General features: G+C 41.6%; 1 protein-coding gene across 1 annotated transcript in view; it reads left to right on the top strand.

Annotated features, from left to right (window-relative positions):
* EFCAB6 (EF-hand calcium binding domain 6) overlaps nt 1-21647 on the top strand; it is a 98385-nt gene that overhangs the window by 1999 nt on the left and 74739 nt on the right. The window contains exons 2-6 of the mRNA XM_056847244.1: nt 832-1052; nt 4795-4877; nt 7799-7865; nt 13948-14084; nt 19368-19486. Of these exons, the coding sequence (XP_056703222.1) occupies nt 832-1052; nt 4795-4877; nt 7799-7865; nt 13948-14084; nt 19368-19486 (627 nt within the window). The remainder of the gene's footprint in view (nt 1-831; nt 1053-4794; nt 4878-7798; nt 7866-13947; nt 14085-19367; nt 19487-21647) is intronic.

Below are 21647 nucleotides of genomic sequence, written 5' to 3' on the forward strand. Positions count from 1 at the left end.
AAAAGCTTCAGTGGTTCATTTCTACACATTAGGTCTGTGTTGAAGGGACAGGACATTTTTCTTTAAACCAGTTGGCAGCCCTAGAAATGGTGGTCCATTGGAAGAACCTTGTGTCTTCAGGTATTGAAGGCTATAGTGGTTGGGAAACTGGCACATTGAGATGAGGGTTACAAGTTTAAGAACTGCAGCATAATCCTAAGTGTGTCTATTGAGAAGTAAGTCCCATTGGATTCATTGGGGCTTGCTCCCAAGTAGGCGTGCATACATTTTTACATTTACATTTTTCTTCTTATTGTGGAAGAAATGCAGAGTTTTGCCTCTGTTCATGGAAAATACCATGTCTAATACTTGTTGGTAGTCCCTATCTAAATGGAATCTCCATGGTTGGATGCAGACTGAATTTTCCACCAGTGGAATGGAATATTCTTGCTTTCCCTCTCCTACTTGCATTCCATTGGTAGGTATCCCTGGGGGATAAGGGACCCTGAGGAGACTTAGAGGGCATCTACAGGGGGAAAGGGGAATGGGTAAAAACTGCTAATTTAGTCTGGATCCAACCATGTGTTCAGAGGCAGTATGCTTTGGACTATCACATACTGGAGCCTGTACAGGTGAAGGGTTTTTACTTCCATACCCTGCTTCTAAACTTCCCTGGCTGTTGTTGGAAACCAAGTTCTGGACATGTGCCAGTCTTTCTGTGTCAACTGTGGAATCGTGAAGGATTTCTAACTTGGGAAAATAGTGCAACAGTTCCTGTTTCTGGGTCTCTAAAAATAAATCTGATTTATATCAAGCGTAAGAATGCGCTAAACACCAAAATGTGTTTTATAGCTGCATCTGTCAGCTCTGTCCCCAATCCAACATTGTCCTCAAAGGATATTGAAGAGGCTTTGATTCAGAAGATGGCTACAAAAGAAGATGAACTTAAAAAAGCGTTTCAGACGGTTGACATTGGTCAGACCCTAAAAGTCACCAAAGGTGAATTTAGAAGAGTGATTGAAACATTCATCTTCCCCCTAACACAAGAACAATTTGATGATGTCCTGGCAAAGGTGTGTTTTCTGATGTTATAAGCTTTCATTCTGCTCACTTACAATAGAGCCAGTTAAGGAAATCTTAGTTGAATAGTCATGTAAGAATTGATTGACGAATTAATGTTTAATCTACACACATTTGCATATAAAGAAACACTAGTTCTTGACAAAAAAACATTCTTAGAGGATGCCACATCTTCTGAAAAGAAGCATCCTCTGTCATGTACAAGATCAGTACAGTTTCTTCTAAGTTGGTGCCCGCCACCTGCCGTTTTCATAAACTTGTTTATTTGGGGAATTTTTACCCTGCCCTTGTACTAAAATAACATTTAAGGTGACTATGAGCATGCAGTCAGATACCACAGTCCTCCTGGCCCAACCAGAAGTGATGCGGTTTCCACCCTCTCACGCTCAGGAGAGAGAGAAGGCAGGTGGCTTAGTAGAGAAGGAGGCAGAAGCAAGGCACAGCTGAGGCAGGCAGGAGCTTAGCTGCCTCCAGGAAGGAAAGGTCCCAGTTTATTGAAGCACCAGGAAGGATTGGCTCTTTGAGGGGTTTCCTAACCTTGAGTTACTCCTTATCCTCCTTACTCCTCTCAGAGGACCCATCCAGCAATTGGATGGAACAAGGTCCAGAGGAATCCCTGACCCCTTACACAGGGATGGAACACCGGGCAATACCAGTACAAATGTAGGAGAACCCTAAACTCAGAGGCTTCCCTGTGACTTAGCTGTGAGTAACAGGCTTAGTGAACCTAATTAACCCTGTGCCAGGATGCGTCTTTGTCACAAATGTCGTCTGATAAATAACAAAACCTGTGGGTACAGTAAGCACAATGAGGCCTTCCCCTCCTAAGGTGCGGAAGAAGACATCACAGCGGCTTCTAAGTAAAACCTTAAAAACACAATAAATAATAACAAATAACTTTCAGTACTCCTTCTCTGAGCCATCAGCAGTCCTGATGTTTTAGTTATTAATCTCAGATACTCTGTTTCCACCTGGACTAGTAGGTTAGACAAAAGATTTTCCCTCCTAATAGAGCAATTTAAAGCTGCAAGGAATAGTATTTGGAAATAAAGCTGTAAACAATTACAAATATGCTCTTAAATTAGGATTGGTCCTTAGCGTTTAAAGACGCAAATCATAAATGTTCACCTCTCTTCTTCCAGATACCATTTAACTTTTTCCTTGCCAGATTATTTTCACTGGTTAGAAATCCATAAATTTAGATGAGCTTTCTTATTGGCAAGGTGTAATGCCTTAGACTCAGCTGATATGCAAGGGAGATACAATAAAATTATTGCAGAAGAATGCAAATGCCCATTTTGTTTGGCTCAAGTAGATTCCCTAGCCCACATTGTTTTAGCTTCACGAAATAACATTGCAGAAAATAAATATATTTCTCTCTGGATAAAACGGCTAATGACACTTTCTGAGAAGCGGATACTATGTAATCTGCTATCAAGTAGATCGATGAATTGCTTGAGAGATGTGGCACCTTTTCTCTTTATATTGTCAAGAAAAAAATCTTTATTTCCCCCTTTTTTAAAGTGTGAAATGGCAGATGAATTTTCAGTGGCTGTTAAATCTAGGGAAAGGAATAACAAATAACTTATACAACAGCAACAACAAAAAACCTCTATCATCACAACAACCGGTCATAAAGCAGCAATTAAAAAACAAACCAACAGTAAAACCAGCAACCAGGAATAAAAGTCAGCAGCAGAACAACAAATCACTATCGTGTTGAGAAATAAATTCAGTTTATTTCTGGCCCACGACACCCTCTATAATAAAACATCTTTTATAGATATCCAGAAGGCAAACCAATACTTTTCACTTGATGAGAGAAGGGCACTGAGATGTTTTGATTTTCTTCTTTGAAGATTTCCAGTTTTTTCTGGGCCCACACCTGTCTGTAAAAATTAAAAAGCGTTGGGAAAAAAACTAGGGGAAAAATATTTTCCCCTTCCAAAATCCCCCCCCCCCAGGTTTTCACATCTCTAGAAGCCAGTATTAAAAGCTTTTTCTTGACTGTACCCTTTTAGGCTGCAGTTTTGTATGAAAGAGAGAGGAGAGACTGTTGCATATTTCCATGTTCTCTGTGCAAAAGAATTTGTTCCAAAAGTATTAGAATGTTAGAAATAAACTAAATTACAAAATACATAAAACATTTTATCAAAATATGGTTAGTAAACCGTGAATACCTTTGAACAAATCATTTTAAGGGGAAAGATTCAGTGGAGCATTCTCTAGTATGTTATTTCTGTTTGTGGATGTAAAACTATCATTTTCATGGAGAGGTATCAGACTACAACCAACCTTCCAATTATGGAATGAAGAAGATTTACCATATAATTTTGCAGACTGTATACACTGGCCAGTGGAATTACTTACAAGGTTTCTTATGAAGGATTCTTGCTGTATTTATACTTCTAAATGAAAGCAATGTTGCTTGCTTTTCTGTCTTGCTTTTCCACATGAATGCTAAAGGCAGTTTACATACAAATCCTGCAGTAACACTGCAACAGATGTTAAATTCCAGTAAATAGGCTAAATATATTCAAAGCTACATCACAACAAGCAGAAATAATAATAATAATAACAACAATAATAACAATAATAATAATAATAATCCAGCATCATTCAAGAAAAAACCCAGGCAAATAGAGTAGCTCTGATGTTGTCTTTTAGTATATTATTGGAAATAACTTGGATTAACTGTTTTGATGTGAGGTCCAGTGTCAACTGAATGCAGTCAAAACAGCGAAAGGTGTTATTATCTACATACTAATAGCAAAGTCAGTCAAATCTGAGGATACTTAAATCTGATGATGGGAGCTGAGAGCAGGCAAAACATCTTTCTGCAAACCTGAAAAATAACAAAGGTTTGCAGAAAAATCTGAAATCTAAAAAGAATACATGGGAGGGGGGAGATTAAAAACCCCAAAATAATAAAAGGAGCACCTGTAGCTTTAACAAATGGATTCTCTCAGTGGCTGCTTCTAGGCAACGACAGCTTTCCAAGGCTTTGTTTCTGTGAGTAAAAGGCAGGGGGAGGGGGCAGGGCCCTATTCAGGGCTGTCTTGGCCTTTGAGGAAAGACTCATCAGAGCCAGGCCTAACAGCAAGCACTGAGTGACTTGATACTACCTGACTTGCATGACTCACATAGGCCTGGGTGCTTGCTACTCTTCAACAGCAGCTACCCTATGAAAGCCAGAGTGGTGTAACAGTTAGACCTTCAGAGTAGGGTCTGAGAGACCTGGTTTAAATTTCTACTGTGCCATGGAAGTTCACTAGGTGATGTTTGGCAAGTCACATGCTTTCAGCCTAACCCACCTCACAGGGTTGTTGTGAGGATAAAAAGGAGTAGAGGAGAATGATGTAAGCTGCTTTGAGTCCCCATTGTGGAGAAAAGATGAGGTATAAATGAATTAAATAAATATAGCTGAAGCCAGGAGGCAGATGAGGCTTTGTCCATAAAAAAGCAGATAGTCCTTTAAACAATTTTATGTATAATTAATTTTATGTATAATAATGCACAATAAGGCTATAAATTTTAATCTTTGTATATTAATTTTATATTTGTATGTAAATTGTGCTGTTAAACTGCTGTTGGCTGATCTTTCTATCGTAATAAATGTCGATGGTGATGTGAGGTCACAAGCCATTTGTCGAAAGCTTTTGATGCATGTGGTAGAATATTAGATGGGGGAGAAATTCAGCACAAAACACGTTAACGTTCTTTGTATTTAAACAGATTCCAGGCACAAGCAAAGTTAGCGTTCCTTATTTTGAGTTCTTGTCAAGATTTGCTAAGCCATTCAGGAGTCTTTGCGCAAAGTAAGAACTTCTTATGCGATGCAGATATTTTTTAATTTTGATGGTGCGTATTTCCTAGTAGTTTGCTATGATCTGGTTGGCCCAGGCTAGCTTGATAACGTCAGATCTTCGGCCCTGGTTAATACTTGGGTGTGAGACGCTACCAAGGAAGTCCAGGGTTGCTACGCAGAGGCAGGCAATGGCAAACAACCTCTGAACTTCTCTTGCCTTGAAAATCCTACAAGGTTGTCATAAGTTGGCTTTGACCTGGCTGTGCTTGCACCCACCTGCTATGGAATGGCTCATCAAAAGGAATCAATTTTCTTTCCGGCCCAACATATTACATTAACAAAGCTAAAATAGTCCGATGCTAGTTTTCTACATATACATCGTAAGTGTTGAATAAAAAGGAAAGTGCTGGGATTTGCAAAAGCAAAAATGGCTAGCATTGCAATGAACATGATGCTTCTGCTGAAAATGGCACCCTGTATCGAGGGCTCCCCTCTTTCTGTGCCGTGCTTAGTTCTTCCTGCTTATCCCATATACTGATATTACTGTGTGCATTTCCCTGCCTGTAATTGGCGTAGTCAGTAATTTTTTTTTACTTGTGCGGATTTTCCAGCACATCTTAGGGTTTCTTCTACCACTTTCTCATGCAAGAATACATGAGGCCTAAGGTATTGGTTTTTTGTTGTGGTGATTCTACATGAATTGCTTTCTAGAGATTCTGTGGTCACTCCATCCCTTCCTGGACAATCATGTTAATATGGAGGGGTGGGGGGAGGAGATCACCACATCCCATATTCCTGTATAGGCAGCCATGGCTGGTTCTGCACCAGTCATTCACATTCAGTTGGCATGATTCATTAACTTAGGGCACTTTCACACAGCCCAAATAATGCACTCTCAATCCACTTTCAATGCACTTTGAAGGTGGATTTTACTTTGTGAACTGGCAAAATCCACTTGCAAACGATCGTTAAGGTGCAGTGAAAGTGGATTGAAAGTGCATTATTTGGGCTGTGTGAAAGTGCCATTTTAACAGCCCATCTTTAGATGATGTTATCAACCTGTTGCATTCCAGTTTTTATGTCTGTAAAGCAGACCTCATTTGTACTGATCTTTTTTCACTTAACCACAATTGCAGAGCTAGCCATTTGTGTTCAAAGACTAAATAAGTGCCATGGAGAGAACCAGAGCAATGTGGTTTGAAAATGTAATGGGGGTAGACTAAGAACATAGGAACAAGAGCAGCCATACTGGATAAGAGTAATGGTCCCTCTAGTCCAGCATCCTGTTTCCATTAGTGGCAACTCTGGTGCCCAAGGGCATCCCACAAGTTAGGCTTGCAGAAGACATTGCTCACCTGCTGACTGTTCCCCAGCATCTGACAATTGGGCTTTCTGTCTCTGAATGTGGAAGTCCTATTTAGCTACTGTCAGCAATGGAGTTACCCTCCAGAAATCTGTCTAAGCCCCTTTTAGATCCACCGAATTCAGTGGCTTCACCATGTCTTGTGGCGGCGAGTTCCACAAGTGAAGCAGTACTTCTTTTGTCTGTATTATGGTAACCACCGCCTCTATGCCATGCATAATTTTGTAGATCTCTATTACGTTGCTGCTCACTCACTCTTTTTCTAAGCTAAAAAGCCCCAGATAGTTTAACCATGACTCATGGGGCAAGCAATCCTTTTCTGCACTTTCCCCAGCACTTCAATAACCTTTTTCCAGTGCAGCAGCCAGAACTGTACACAGTATTCCAAATGTGGATGCACCAGGGATTTGTATATACATATTACTAATAAAACTGGCAGTTTTATTAGTAATAATACATATTACTAATATACATATTACTAATAAAACTGGCAGTTTTATTATTAGTCCTTTTCCTGATGGACCCTGCCATAGAATGAGCACACTTAGTCAAAGTTTTTGGTAAATGGTTCACCACAACACCAAACTCTTTTCCTGGTCTGCCAACATCAGTTCAGATCCAATCAGTGTATATATGAAATTGGGGGTGGGGTTTGCTCAATGTGCATCACTTTGTACTTACATTGTTTCCATTAGTTATTTTGTTCCCCATTCACCCTATTTGGAGAAGTCCTTTTAGAGTTCCTCAGAATCCCCTTGTGTTTTCATCATACTGCACAATTTTGGGTCATCTACAAACTTTGGTTTTGGGGGGTTTTTTTTGCTGTTCATCCCTTGTTCCAGATTATTATGAATAAATTAGATAGCATTGGTCCCAACCAAGGCCCTCAGGAAACACTATGGCTCACCTCCCTCCACTGTGAAAAATATTCACTTATTTATTATCCACTCCGTGTTCCCTTAAAAAATCAGTTACTGGTGTATCCTTTTATCCCATGGCTATTAATTTTACTCAGAAACCTTTGGTGAGGCATTTGGCCAAATTCTTTTTGGAGGTCAACGTGTACAATTTCTACAGGGTATCCCCTGTCTATGTGCTTGGTGACTCAATGACTTCTAATTCCAAAAGGGTAGCCATGTTAGTCTGTTGTAGCAAACTGAAACAGAAATGAAGTGATACCTTTAAGACAGCGGTTCACAAACTTTTCAGGCCACCACCCCCTTGGTTCCACAAACCCAACCATAGCGCCCCCTATCCTATCCAACCACACAGTTGAAGGGGCCCACCTCTAGCATTCCCCTGCTGCCCCCTTGCCTCCTAGTGCCCCCCTAAGTAATCCCACCGCCCCCCAGGGGGTGGTCCTGCCCACTTTGGGAGCCACTGCTTTAAGACTAAATAAATATATTCCAGCATAAGCTTTTGAGAGTTGGAGCTCACTGCATGAGACAGATATGCATCTTTTTGTCTAGCCTCTATCGCCAGCCTGTCGATCTTATACTTATTTCAGGAGCAGTCTTTATTAATCAGTAACATTATTTGCAGTGAATGTTTGTTTGTTTGTTTATTAGGTGGACTAGTAATGGAGAAATCCAGTCAAGGACATTAAGTCAGCTGGAATGCCTCTTAAGGGAAAAGGTACTGCCCAGTACATTAATGCTACAATGATAATGTTATATTTTGCTATATCACAGTGATAATGTTGTACAATTACAGAAGGGAACTATGAGGCATTACTTGTATGTGTCCTCTCTAAAACAATGACCTTCTGCTAACCTGATACAGTCACATGCAGCTTTGATGTTTTTGATATGAGCATACTATAGAATGGAGCCAGTGTGAACTAGTGTAGTGGTTAAGAGTGGTGGACTATAATCTGGAGATCTGGGTTCAACTCCTCACTCCTCCACATGCAGCTAGTTGGGCGACCTTGGGCCAGTCACAGTTTTCTCAGAACTCTCTCAGCCTATGCGGAGGCAGGCAATAGCAAACCACCTCCTAATGTCTCTTGCCTTGAAAACCCTATGGGGTCACCATAAGTCAGCTGTGACTTGACGGAACTTTCCACCTCCACCATACTATAGTATGTGTTTTGAATTAATAGGGTCTAACTTCTTCTCACCAAATTTCCGCTTTCAGCTTGTAGGACAATGATCCAAAGACCAAATCTCTTTAAGTAGGCAGGGGTCCACTAACTGCGGGTTTTCATTGGCAACCATTATTGGCAGTTGCTCACAATGTTGTCCAAGTTGTTTATCTTACACCGCACACTTGGGGAAAGGGAAAGATCTTGCTTCATATTAGTATTCGAAACAAAGAGAGACAGTATGTTCTAGCTGCTTCTGACCTTTCCCTCTGCCGTGTTTGTTCACCTCTGTGTCAAACTCTGGAGACATTTGGAAACAGTGAGAGATTTTCATCTCTTCATGAGTGTCACCAAAGGCTGCAGTAAAGCAAGAGAATGATCCCGTCCCTTCTGCCAAGTTTTCCTGAGTGGAGGGGAGAGTCTTTCTTTCCCTCTCCACCCTAACCAAAGCATCCATTTCCAAGTTCTGTTCATCCTGTAAGTACAGAGGAGAGGGGTCTTGTCAACTTGTTCTGGGCATCTGGGGACAGGGTGTCATTGGGGTGGATTTGTGGTCACTGCTACCAGCTGTGTTTGTGGATCCTTAACAATGGGCACTGGTCAGATGTGCAGTGCCTTTAAAGGCATTTCAGCCCTGTTCAGTGTTGAAAAACACTTCAGGCCTGATATCTGTTAGGAAGTTTTTTCTTTCCAGAGAAGTTGCCACTGTGCAGCTGTTTCCAACTATAGATCAGAATGAATTGGCTGCCAACTTTGGCTGTACTGGCACAAGAGGCTGTGTGTATCACCATAGCCATATGTATCTATACAGGATCCAGGTGTCAGATTTTTTCTCTCTCCTGAATAATGTCTGTATCCATCATCCCAGTCTGAGTGAGGCAGTAATATATCACAGAGTTGCTACAACAGATTGCATCTAAGTCTGTCTTTCCTCACTGCCTATCAGTCACTGCTTGTATACAGTTCTTATTACTGCCATCGATTTCCTTCATCTTGGTGATAGATATACACAGCTAATGAGAATGAAACAGCTGAGCTGTCTTTCTGTCGCAACATTTGTGAATTGAAAATATTCCCAATGTTCCAATTAGATACTGAGAAAATTTAACTTATAAGGATCTGTGTTTGTTTACTTGATTAAAAGCTCATAAGTTCAATGTTGATACAGGACTTGAAATTTTTTAGCATCCCAGTTTGTTGGTTTTTTTGTTAGTATTTAAACATTTTAATGGCATTTACTGAGATCGGGGTAAAATTCCAGAATAGAGTATCTGCTAAGACCAGTGGTTTTCTGACTGTTAAAGGGAACCCTGGAATTCTTCTATGAGAAAGTTAATAAGCAGGCATAAATTTTCCTGAAAAATGGGTTCTATGCCAATGTGCAGCTGGAAGTGAATAGTATATGTTTTAAGGTTCACTGTTACTTCACATGATGTGATGATTGATGAGACCTCCATATCAGTAGCTCTCCTCCTCAGCCATGTGAACTGAGTATACATTTTAGAACATTCCCCAGGCTACTTGGCAGGGTGTCAGGAGGGTGTTCTGCTAGTTCAGTGTTTCCCAACCTATGGGTCAAGAAGCCTCTGAAAAAAGCCAGCCTTCCCTAATGACCACCCCTGCCCCTTCCATTGCTCTCTTTTCTATTTTGGAAACCAAAATCTGACCCTGGAAACAGCATCTTCCATTTCATACATTAGTTGGTATGTTTCTTCACTGCATATACATGTTGATCAAGTAAATTGTGTCCTGATTGTTACCAGAGTTAGTTTCTTAGAATCTTAGGAGGGATTAGACGGAGTAATGGAGAAGGAGAGGGTGGTCAAAAGCTGGATTGTAACCTCCATATGCAAAGACTGTGTAATTGGAATGCCAGTTGCTTGGGCTTCATAGTTGGGGCAGCTACACCCTTTGTGCAGCGTTCGTTGGTTTCTCAAAAACATCTGGTTAGCCACTGTAGAAAATGGAGCACTGAACTAAATGGGTACCAAAGTCATAGTTTGCCTAGGGTGCCAAAAAACCTTGGGCCAGCCTTGGATGGGTATGGGTCACTATACCAAGTAAATTTGGACTTGTGGGACACCATACTGAAAAGGCTGGGAACAACTGTGCTAGTTCAAGCCCACCTGAATGTAAACACAAGCAAGCTGGAGTTGATGTGACACTGCTGATGCTAGGGCAATATTTGGCCCAGTTGACCTTAGCAGCCTTGTAAAACCAGATATAGAGCTGGTTGAAGAGAGAAGAGCTGAATAATTGAATAGTGTTGAAATAGTTGAAACTGTTGAATAGTTAGGCTGGGAATCTAGTGAGCCTGGAAACTCCTGCTCCCATGCAGGGGATTTCCACAGCATTACTGGGCATAGAGACAGCCGCCATGTAGGTTCAACAGTAGACCAGTCTACTTTAAAGTCAAACGTAGATGAAAGACCTTTGGAAGAATACCCTCCCTGTTCAGAGACAATGCACAGCCAGTGATGAGAAGTCTCTTAGCTTGTCATAATTAAGAGACACCATTGTCATTTCCAAAGGGAAAACCCACCACCTGGGGCCACTCACTCACTCAGAGGTTCGTTCAGTCCAGTGTTTCTCAGTCGACAGCAAGGAAGATCTTGCATACTTGGAACACCTTATATTCTCACCCCAAACGCCCCTGTGCTTGAACTTAAAAACACGGACACACTTTGCTGGAGGCTCTTTTCCACATGCTGTTCTCTATATTTCTTTACTCCGCGCTAGTCTATCCTGCTTCAGCTTCTGATGCAGGGGAGTAAATTAATCTCGACAAATTTTTGTTAAAAATCGTGAGCTAAATCAAATATTTAATCTCAGAATAGCAGCAAAGAATGCACAGTCAGTAATGTCCATTGTCTGGAGAGGCTGCTGTGGGAAGGATGAGAAAGGAAAGGAAATGCAGTGGCAAGTTATGTTCACGTTTGCACATTTCCATGCATATCAACCAGACTGAATGTGCATCAACATTATCTTCCCTAGACTTCCATGACTTCCAGACCTTGGGAGGGAGTTCAGCCCTAAAGAAGTCTAATAGCCGTACATTCAAACTTTGTTTAAATGCGCCTGAAATGTCTTTTTAAAAACTATAATGGGGACAATTGGAGCATGCAGGCGTTCTGTGGCAAATTTGCCAGATTACATCAGCACATTTGCCCTGAAGTGGAAAAATTCCCTGAAGGCAGAATGTTTGAAAATCATTGTGTTATTTCCCCGTGTGTGGTGTCTGTGTGCTTTCCAATCATAGAGAAAGGGCACTACCAGCTGAACCAGATGTGTACTAGGATTTAGCTTTGTATTGTGCCCCTTATTTTTTAAGGAAATCCTCTATGGTTTTTAGGCTTACAATGGGCAAGATAAAGGCAGCATAGAGCAGATTTAGATTGAAGGTGTGTGTGCGGGGTGGGGGGTGGGTGGAGGTGGGAGCAGATTTATTGAATCATCATCAGTTCTGTTTTGTTAGTTTCCTTCCTTCCCCACCCCACAGTTTCTCTCTTCATTTTTTTCTTTCATTTTATGCTTACAAGCATTTGAAAATGTTCTAATTCTTCCTATCTGCTTTGGCCTGTCTTAACCAGCTGGTAAATAGGAAACGCTTGCTGTAGGAAGCCAATCTTCTGCAGAGTGCAAACAGATGGAATCAATAAAAAGTGACAAGTTAGAGTGTGCTACTGAGAATACAGAGCCAAAAACTAACAGACTTTGTTCCAATTCATTTGGGGTTGAATAGTACTTCATGTGTGCACAGCTGTGTCCTTCCATGGTTTGGTTTTCTTTGTAACCATGTATGCCTTTGTGGGGTATTGTAAGTCTTTCCAGCCTTGATGGGGGCAATTTAAAAGAAATGCTTAAAAGATTCTGTCCAAAATATCTCAGAAATAGACTGTAAGAGATAACCAGGCATGGATTTAGGAACATTGTTTTACAGGCAGCCCATTCCTGAAGGGGAGGGCAAATCCTCTGAGAAACAAAGGAAAATGCCCCCATTGCAATCAATGGGGTTGTGCCACCAAAAGAGGTGGCGCAGCAATGCCGCAGCACAAGGGCGTTGCTGGCCTATCTGGTCTACTCCCATAGAACACATATTTAGAGGCCAGACCACTTCCCCCCCCTCCCCGGTCTTTTAAATGTTATCAGCAAAAGGTCAACTCAGCTCCAGGCTTACCTGGCCAGCATCATCCCTGCTGGTGGCTCCAGGCCGTGTTGCAAGCCCTTCTCTTGGGTAAAGCCCCAACACCACCATGGGAGGCATCGGAGCCCACCCCGATAGCTAGACAATTGGCTCCTGGGCAGCCAAGCCTTGCAGGAGAACAGGATTCCTGCCCTCTGCTTCTTTCAGAGCAGCCAAGCCTTGCAGGGTGGTGCAGGATCCTGTTTGCTGCCCTAACAAGGCCAGCCACCATTCTCCAGCGGCCAGGTCAGGAATCTTTACAATTTAATGGCATGTACGCTGTCAAACAGCTGTTTGCTAGAGTCAGCTTTCTCTTTCTCCCCTTTACTCCTGCACCTCCCCAAAACCTGAAACACTCCCAAAATTCCAGGAGATACAACTTTTGTTACTACAAGAATTTCGGAAATGTTTCGAATCGTTTCAGATATCCCCAAGCCAACCCGAAATAGCTAATTTGGGGTTTAATTTCAGGTCGGGTATATCTGAATGAATGCAATACCCTGATGCAAATTATTTTTAGCACTGTTTTTAACGGCTGCTGATTTCTAGTTTCATTTGAATGCTGCTATTAGTTTGCCTCTTTTTTGTTGAGTTGTTTTGTTGTATATTATTAACTGGAAATTGCCTTAAGAACTCTGTTGAGAATGTTATATAGAAATAGATAAAATAAAATATATTTTCTGCTGAATTCTCAAATGTTGGGACAGAGGCCGTGGGTTCAGTTTTCATATTTGGTGAATATCATTTGAAGGTGTGGATAGGATATCTGTGAAGTGTTTACTTATAGAGAGGGAGAGATTGAAATGAAAATTGTGGGAAATGATAAGTGTAAAAGCCATATCATACTTTGAGAGTTCCTTTCCAGCATATACTCAAATTTCAGGTTGGGGTTGTGGACGTGTGGAAAGAGAAATAAATTCAATGTAACGCAAATGCCTCAGATCTCGTTGGGAAAACAATTTCATAAAAGTTCTAATAGCCCCTTTCTGTGTTTCATAGGTAAGATATTAACTTTACCATGTGGAGATTACTAAGTAGAAGCTAAGCAAATATTTAGTACACCTAAACACTCCTTGAAAATTGGCAGACACCACCTCCCCATCTTAACACATTTCATTTTCAGGGAAACTCTCAATTTCAATAGCCAAATGAAAGTATCATTTATATTCTGCAGAACAAAAATGCATAGCATTTGAAACTAATTTCTTAGTCCTGAAATAGCATTTTCACCTTTCCAAGTATCGTTTAGGGAGAAAATTGCCTTCGCATTATTCAATATAAGTGAAGTATTCTTTTCTCATACTTCAGAGAGAATTCTTGAAGGTTGGTTTTTTTCTTTGCATTTGTGAAAGATGAAACATTGTAGTCGCTTTTGATGCATTTATCCAGTACCCTGACCACAGACCATTTACTTTTAATTTTAACATGAATCCTTTCCAAACACTGCACAGATTTCCAAGAAGCTGAGACAATTTATGAGGACATGTAGACTGTTTGACTACAATCAAAATGGGCAGATCCAGAGACATGAGCTGAGACGAATTCTTGAGGTCAATTGCTTCAAGATGGCGGATTGTGAGTACGATAAGTAAGTAACAAAAATTTAGGGATTAGAGCCATTGCATTATTAAGGCTGCAATTCTCGGCCTATTTGTTCTAGCAGAGCAGTTTTAAGGCTATCAGCGTAAGATTCCTATCAGTTGTCAAATATTATAAAAGATGAAACGCTGCTGTAAGGTGTAATGTAACATTCCATGGCCTGATTTTATTACGTTGTACATGTCCATGCCTTTGCCAATGGCACCCAATGACATGGAGTGGGTTTGTGGGGGGGGATGCATAGTGTAATAACATGTAATAGGGCAAGTTACACTAGTATAAAGGAAGAAAGTGTCTCATGAGGGTGCAGCTTCATGACTTTTAAAATGTCTAGTTTCACCTTCAGAGTTCAGCAGAGAGAAGTATACTTTGTTCAATGGCCCAGGATGGTGGATTAAAAATAAAGTAAGAAAAATGAAATATATTTTGCATTCTGTTGGATTTTAGGCATCACTGTGACTTGGAACTGGAGTCAATTCACAGAGCTGTAACTTGTAAACACATTTTTTTTTTAAATATCAAACTTCTCCAGTGGCCCAGCGTGGGGTAGTCTTCACTAATGACTCTTGATGGGAAGGGCTTCTCCCCGAACCTCCCAGTTTTGGGCCTGTGTGGCTAAGAGACAGATAATGTTAGCTGTGCTCGTCTCCAAGCATAGCTACTCTTTTTTTCTTCACAGAATTCCGTTCCTTCCCTCATTACCTTCTGTGTCCAGCTAGGGGGAAGGCATACTTTTCTGCTCCCTGAAGCTGAGGTAGCCTCTCTACCTACCAGAGCTGAACCTACCCCTGCCCTCCATGTTCTCCTCTGGGGACTCTGTGCTTTGGCCAGGAGCCTCCCCAGTTGCTATGCATCCTAGCTTGGATGCCATACAACAGGAGCTGGCAGCAGAGCTGTGGTTGCCCCTTTACTGCAGGGTTGGATAAGTCTGGGAACTAGGCAAACGGCCCTCGTGGGCTTAAGTTCATTCCCCCCACTCCATTGGGGGTAAAAGGTGGGAAAGAAAGGGGAAACAAGATGGCGGCATGTGCTGGCCTGGCAGATTTTGGTGTGCAACATGCCCCCTTACAGCAAGGCCACTTTCTAGAGTTGGATTCCTCCCCCTCACCTGATAAAGAGCCAGGCTTGCCCCCTCAGAATTCAGGTGCGGGGAACTAGAGCCAGTGCCTGATCTCTCAGGAGAAAATGCTCAGGCAAACCTCCTGGTGTGGCTGAAGGGGGAAATGCAGAAAGAACTATAGGCTTCTATTTCTACAGCGATGGTCAAATTTCAGAGGCAGTTTTCCTCCACCACCCCTAAGCAGCCATATAAAAGGCATAATGGGAACAAGCGGCAAGGCAGGAACAGGAGCAGATCCGAATCTCCTTCCAGATCGGACAGGGGCTTCAGAGGGAGAAATGCCAGTGTAGTACCCTCTGCTTCATGCAAGAGGCGTAAAGCATCTAATGGCAGTGACTACCATTCCAGATTTAAATGAAGAAGTCATAGCCCCTTATTAGACCCAGATTCAGAAGTCTCAGAATTGTCTGACTCTTCTTTGGCTAGGGAGGAGGGGGAATGTTTGAGGAACAGGAACATATAGTCACCACTGTGAAAACTTCCCACAAGAGGTTTTTCCTAAGATTTTCCCTTCATATCCTGGAAATTCCAGTGAACAGAAAATAAGCAGAGGAGCCTATCCCATCCTGTCCAGTGGGTTCAGCCAGAGCTTTTCAGTGTTTGACAAAGTTGTTAAAATGAAATGGGAGGTGCCAGCCAGACCGAAGGCCAGCCATCAGATCATTTCCTGCTTCTGTTCTCTGGGTCCAGAAGCAACAAACCGCTTCAAGTTCCCAGCATCGCATGCAGAAGTGACTGACCTAAGCTCTAACGCAGTAATCCTAGTGGAACCCGACAGTCTCCTCAGGGACCCATGTGACCAGAGGCAGCCATGCTTTGGGCCTCAACAGTGGGCTTCCTGTTTTCCAGAGCAGTCTACCTATGGACTTCTGATCTCTTAGAAGCCAATGATGACATCTCCAAGGAATTAATGGACAAGATTAAGAGAATTGCCCTTGCTGCTGCCTTCTCTGCCAATGTATCTCTGGGTGCCTACTGTCAACCAGTGTAATGGTGTCAAATGTAACCGACCCGATGCAACACTTGGCTCTGTAGCTGCGAAGTAGCCCCTAGGTCACAGGCCAGAGTGGCTAGTGTTCCATTCCTGGGAGTCAACCTCTTTGGGAATGCCATTGATAACTACTTGATGGAGGATAAGGATAAGAAGAAGGCTCTTCCATCATGTAAGAAAGAAGGTAAACCCAAGAAGAGGTTCCAGTCCTTTCATGAATCCTGATATGGCACTAATTTCAGGCCCTTCTAATTTAATGGGGAAAGGACGAGAAAGTTAATCCCCACCTTCAACAAATCCTCCTCCCAGCATAATGAAGGAAAGGAAAGCTCCACTGATACGAAATCTCCTGAGACTTCCACAGGCATTGGTGGATCTCTCCAATATTTTGTGGATGTTTGGAAACAATCCATCAGCAATTGCTAGGTGACAGACACTATCATCAAGGAGTACACCCTGGAGCTCCACAGTCTTTCTTCAAGTCCCAAGGCATTGCTTTCCAGACAACACCTACTCTTGCATCTTCTTTATAGTCGCAAAGAAAAATGGGGACATCTGTGCCATACTAGAACTGATTTCTGTCAAAGCAGTCCATGTGGCAGGATTATCCAATGTAACAGCAGACTGGCTCAGCAGGCAGTACCTGGACCAAGTAGAATGGATGCTACATCTTGAAGCCTTCTAATCAGTATCCAAAGAATGGCAAGCATAGGTCTCTTTGCATCAGCAGAAAATCATCAAGTACCAAAATTCTTCTTCAGAACCAAATGCACTGGAAACAGGATGCCCTGATTTGCGACTGGCCAAATCAACTGTTGTATGCATTTCCTCTGATTCAGCTTCTACAAAAGGTGATGCAAAGGATCATAGCCCACAGAATGGAAGTGGTCCTGATAGCCTCATTCTGGCCCCACCAGACATGGTTTCCAGAGCTGATTTGCTGATTGTGCAGGAATCTGTAACACATCCACCTGAAAAGGACTTGCACATTCAGGGTCTTCTTCACCTTCAACTGGATATATTAAAATTAATAGCCTGGAGGTGAAGCTGCAACAGTTTAGTGAAATAGGCTACTTGGATCAAGTTATTTCTACTTTTGTCAGCCTCTAGAAAGGGCTCCACTAACAAAGTATCTAAATACCTCACAGGTGTTCCAGCCCTGGTGTGAAGAAAGATCAATTAATTTTGGTCACGTCATGAGACAACAAGAGTCACTGGAAAAGACAGTCATGCTAGGAAAAGTTGAGGGCAGCAGGAAAAGAGGAAGACCCAACAAGAGATGGATTGACTCAATAAAGGAAGCCACAGCCCTCAATTTGCATGATCTGAACAAGGCTGTCAAAGATAGGACATTCTGGAGGACTTTCATTCATAGGGTCGCCATGAGTCGGAAGCGACTTGATGGCACATAACACACACACACACAGGCAAGCAACACACCAGACCAATTTGCTTTCCACCCAGTGCCGGATCTCCACCCAAGCAACCAAGGCCCTGGCAGCTCTGGTGAGGTCAGTGGTGTGGGAGAAGGCAACAGGCATGTCTTTCGACCATTGTCACTTCCCAGAACTGCACAGTCACCTGCCATGATCAAGGGGGGATTTTGGCTGCACCACTGGAGCTTGGCTTATTCCAAGAATATCTGGTGAAGTACAACTTCTGCTGCCACTCGCATTTTGCTTGCAAGCACACCAGCATCTTCACAGGTAGAGGCTGTTTTTTTTTTTGGGGGGGGGTGCTTGGGCCATACAGGTTGCCTGCCCCTGTGTTAAACAGGGTACAGAACGTAGAAGCAAATCTCAAAGTTAGCAAATCCCAACTTTATATTAGAGAAGGGATAGGAAACAGGGGACACAATCAGTGTAGGGTTATTAGCTATGATAGCTGTCTGGAATTTCCATGTTCAAAGGACCAATATAATACTAAATACCAGAGCAAAATTAGATGTTGGGGTGGGGACTACAGTTATTTTTAGGCAGCTGCAGGAAGGTGCCTGCTTGAATGAAGAAAGGGGGACCTTTTTGCTTTGAGCTGTTTTCCTTTGGCTCAGAATTGCTTTCTCCAGCTATTTTTTGCACTGTGGATGAAAAGATACAGGTACCCATATTTTTTATTCTACTGTTGGAAAATCACCTGGGGGGGGGCTATATTGAATAGAATACCTGTTTGAACAGAAAGTATTAAATGACCCTTCTCCTTTATTCAAACTGGCTGCTTCCCTTGGCTGTTTTTCATTTTTCATTTTTTTAAAAAGGAAAATGTTGGGAAACTGCAGAACTTTTAACATTACATTTTTGGTATTCTGAACTGTGGCAAATAGCTGTGGCAGAAAAATTGACACACCAACTTAGAGTAGTCAAAGGTAAAGCTAAAATATCAGATTTCTATGAAATGTGGCATGACTTTATTTCATACAAGAATCAGAAAGGTATTCAGCATCTATCTAAGTCCTTCCACAGATTATGGGAAAAGGATTAAGTCCAAAATATGTAAAGAATTGTTTAAAAAAACACCAATGCCATAAATGAATTCCTCTCTTATCTGTAATTGCAAGATAAATTGGAAAATGTGTTAAATACAGCCCTCTGTAAATAATCTGATTCAACTGTATTTTAAAAAATTATATTGTTTCTATGTTTGCTTTTAAAAAGTTTGTTGTAATTGGGCGGTGATTTTCTTTTTGGAAAATTAATTAATTTTTTTATTTAAAAAAACTACTGAAATTGTTAAATGCTGTTTCCATGGGCCATCTAGTTTGGCTCCCTGACCCTGTAGACAAGTAACAGGGGGAAGGTTGTCTTCATGCCCTCCCTGTGATCTTTCCACAAGCATCTAGTTGGCTGTTGTTCGAGACCAGGTCCTGGACTCATTCAAACCATTCCTGAAGGGGGGGGGCAGTTAAGCTGCCTCCATAGAGGCTTTCTGGCCACTGCAAGGAAAATAAAAGTACTTTTAAAATGAAAAAGGGGAAAGTGCCCCCATAGAAAGCAACTGGGCTGTGCCACCAAAAAAGGTGTTACCTACTTCCTACATAAACAATGATTGTAAACATTTTGTAATTATCATACAACTAAATAAATATATTTTGCTAACTTTATGTCATATTCCTGGATTTTTCTTTACATAGATTAGATTTAGAACTGCTTTATTTTGTTTCTTAGACTGTGGAATCGGTACTGTATTTCTAGGACAAATACACTGAATTATAAAGAGTTTTTGCAGTATCTTGGCATAAATTTGGATAAAAAAAAGAAAAGAATCATGGAACGTCAAGACTCAGGTAGGCTTTTATAAGGAGATTGCCTGGCACAGCCTTAAACCATCATTTCTCTAAATATAATTTAGCTTCCAAGGATCCATGAGGAATCGGGGGGGGGGGCAGTGGGAGAACATTTTAAGAGCCACACAGTGTGTTTACGACAAGGACTATTTTTGTGGGGTAGACATTAAAATCATTTCAGCAGTTCCTCTGAGAAACTGGTTCAGGTGCCGCTGAGCAAAAGCCACTTGACTTGAAATGCAATAGACCTTTAAAAACTGATTCTTTTGTACATTTTGAGGTTTCCTATTTTTTATTTCCAAAGGTAGTATTTAAAATATGGAGTTCCCTGTTCACATTCTCAGCCATTCCATTAAATTTCAGAGCAGTGTGCCGGCATGCCCTTATCCTACAGATAGAGAGGCCTGAGCTGAACATGATGATCAAAATTGGTGCTTTAAGATAGCCCAACTAAATAGGCCGGATCCTCACAGAATGAGTGCTTTCAATTAACTCCCATTTTATTAACTAAGTATGTAAAATAACATGTGAGAGATACTCAGGAGGTTACAGAAAAGAGCCATGTTGCAGTCTTGCCAATTGAAAAACTAACTGGAAAATCATAATTTAAAAGAACATGTAATATTGGGAGGGAGAAAGGCTGTCACATGTCCTTATTGATCATTAGGGAATTCTCATGAGAAATGTCCATGTGATTGTCCAGTGACTGAAGCAAAACACTGTTAAAGAAAAGATCTTCACCAAAAGCACCTAGCTTCCTAAACTTGTCATTCCAGAAAAATATTAAACATTTAATTACTTTCAATGATGTTTTGAACATTATTGCTGCACATGTATTGTTGAGAGACAGAGGGAGAGAACTTTGATCATAATAGCATGGATTTCAAGATTATGCCATTAAACTCCATGTTACCATGAGCGATCATGAGTATTCACTAGACTTGTGTCAGTGTGAATATGGTTCACTCTCCAGTTCGAGTTTAAATTTACACTAAAATAGCCATAGCGTAAAGAAGAAAACCTAACTTCTGTCACCTCTCACTCCTACAAACCACTGGCCTAGGTTTTATGCCAAGCATAAATAACATGTTGTATAGTCTGACTAGGATCTGGGAGAGTTAGGTTTGAAGCTCCACCTTATAGTGGAGGTTGCTCTCAGCCTATCTACCACACAAGGCTGTTGTAAGGATAAAGTGGAGGAAAGGAGAATGATGTTAGCCTCTTTGGGTCCTTTTGGGGAGAAAGGCAAGGTATAAATGAGGTAAGTAAATAAATCTCAGTCTCAGGATGCCATTAGAGTGCAGTCTGTTGTATAGATGACTTCCAGCTGGTAAGTGGACAAACTGCTTAGGAGTGTGTGGCCCACCATGTCTAGACTGGATTCTTGCCCTTCAGCTTGGCATCAACTAGGGGTGTGCATTCAAGAAAGCTGAGCTGAAAAAATAGCCAGAAAATACTTTGCCAGTATTTCTCAGCTATTTTTATACTGAAAAAATGGCATTTTAAACTGTAGCCAGCAACCCCAATTCCAAAAAATCTGAAGAAAACACACAAGAGCAAGCAACCACTGGCCAGAAGCCTCCCAATGCAAACAGAACCAACAAGCCCAACAGAACTAATGCCAAGCCAGAGAATCTTAGACGAACTACAGACCAATGTAGCAAGCCCAAACACATCCAACATCAAACCAGAGAATCCAAGCCAACAAGAATGAGGCAAGGGAAAGGAGTCCAGCCCTACACAACCAATGTCAAACCGTAGAAGCCAAGTAGAACCCAGGGCCAATGTGGCAGCACAAGCCCAACAACACCAATGTCAAACCAGAGAATTCCAGCAGATGCATTCTAGCAAGCTCCCCCTAATGATTGATTTCCATTTGTCTGTGAGAGCTGTCCCCCTCTTGTTGCCTGGGAAACCTGAAAAAAGCAAAACAAAAATAAATCCCCCAGACACCCCAAGTCAGGCACTTTAAAACTCCAGCCCCTGATATTCCCAAATATTTCCAGGAATATTCGGGATCAGGATATCAATATTGACTGGGATTTTCTAATGTGTATCTGGATCTGGAATACACCCCCCCCCCCAAATACTGAGAATCCTTGTATGGGTCACTTTGATAATGTGTTTCAAGAGGACTACATAACTGCTAACCACTGTTATT

This window comes from Euleptes europaea, chromosome 3 (genome assembly GCF_029931775.1).
Source record: "Euleptes europaea isolate rEulEur1 chromosome 3, rEulEur1.hap1, whole genome shotgun sequence".
NCBI classification, from domain to species: Eukaryota; Metazoa; Chordata; class Lepidosauria; order Squamata; family Sphaerodactylidae; genus Euleptes; species Euleptes europaea.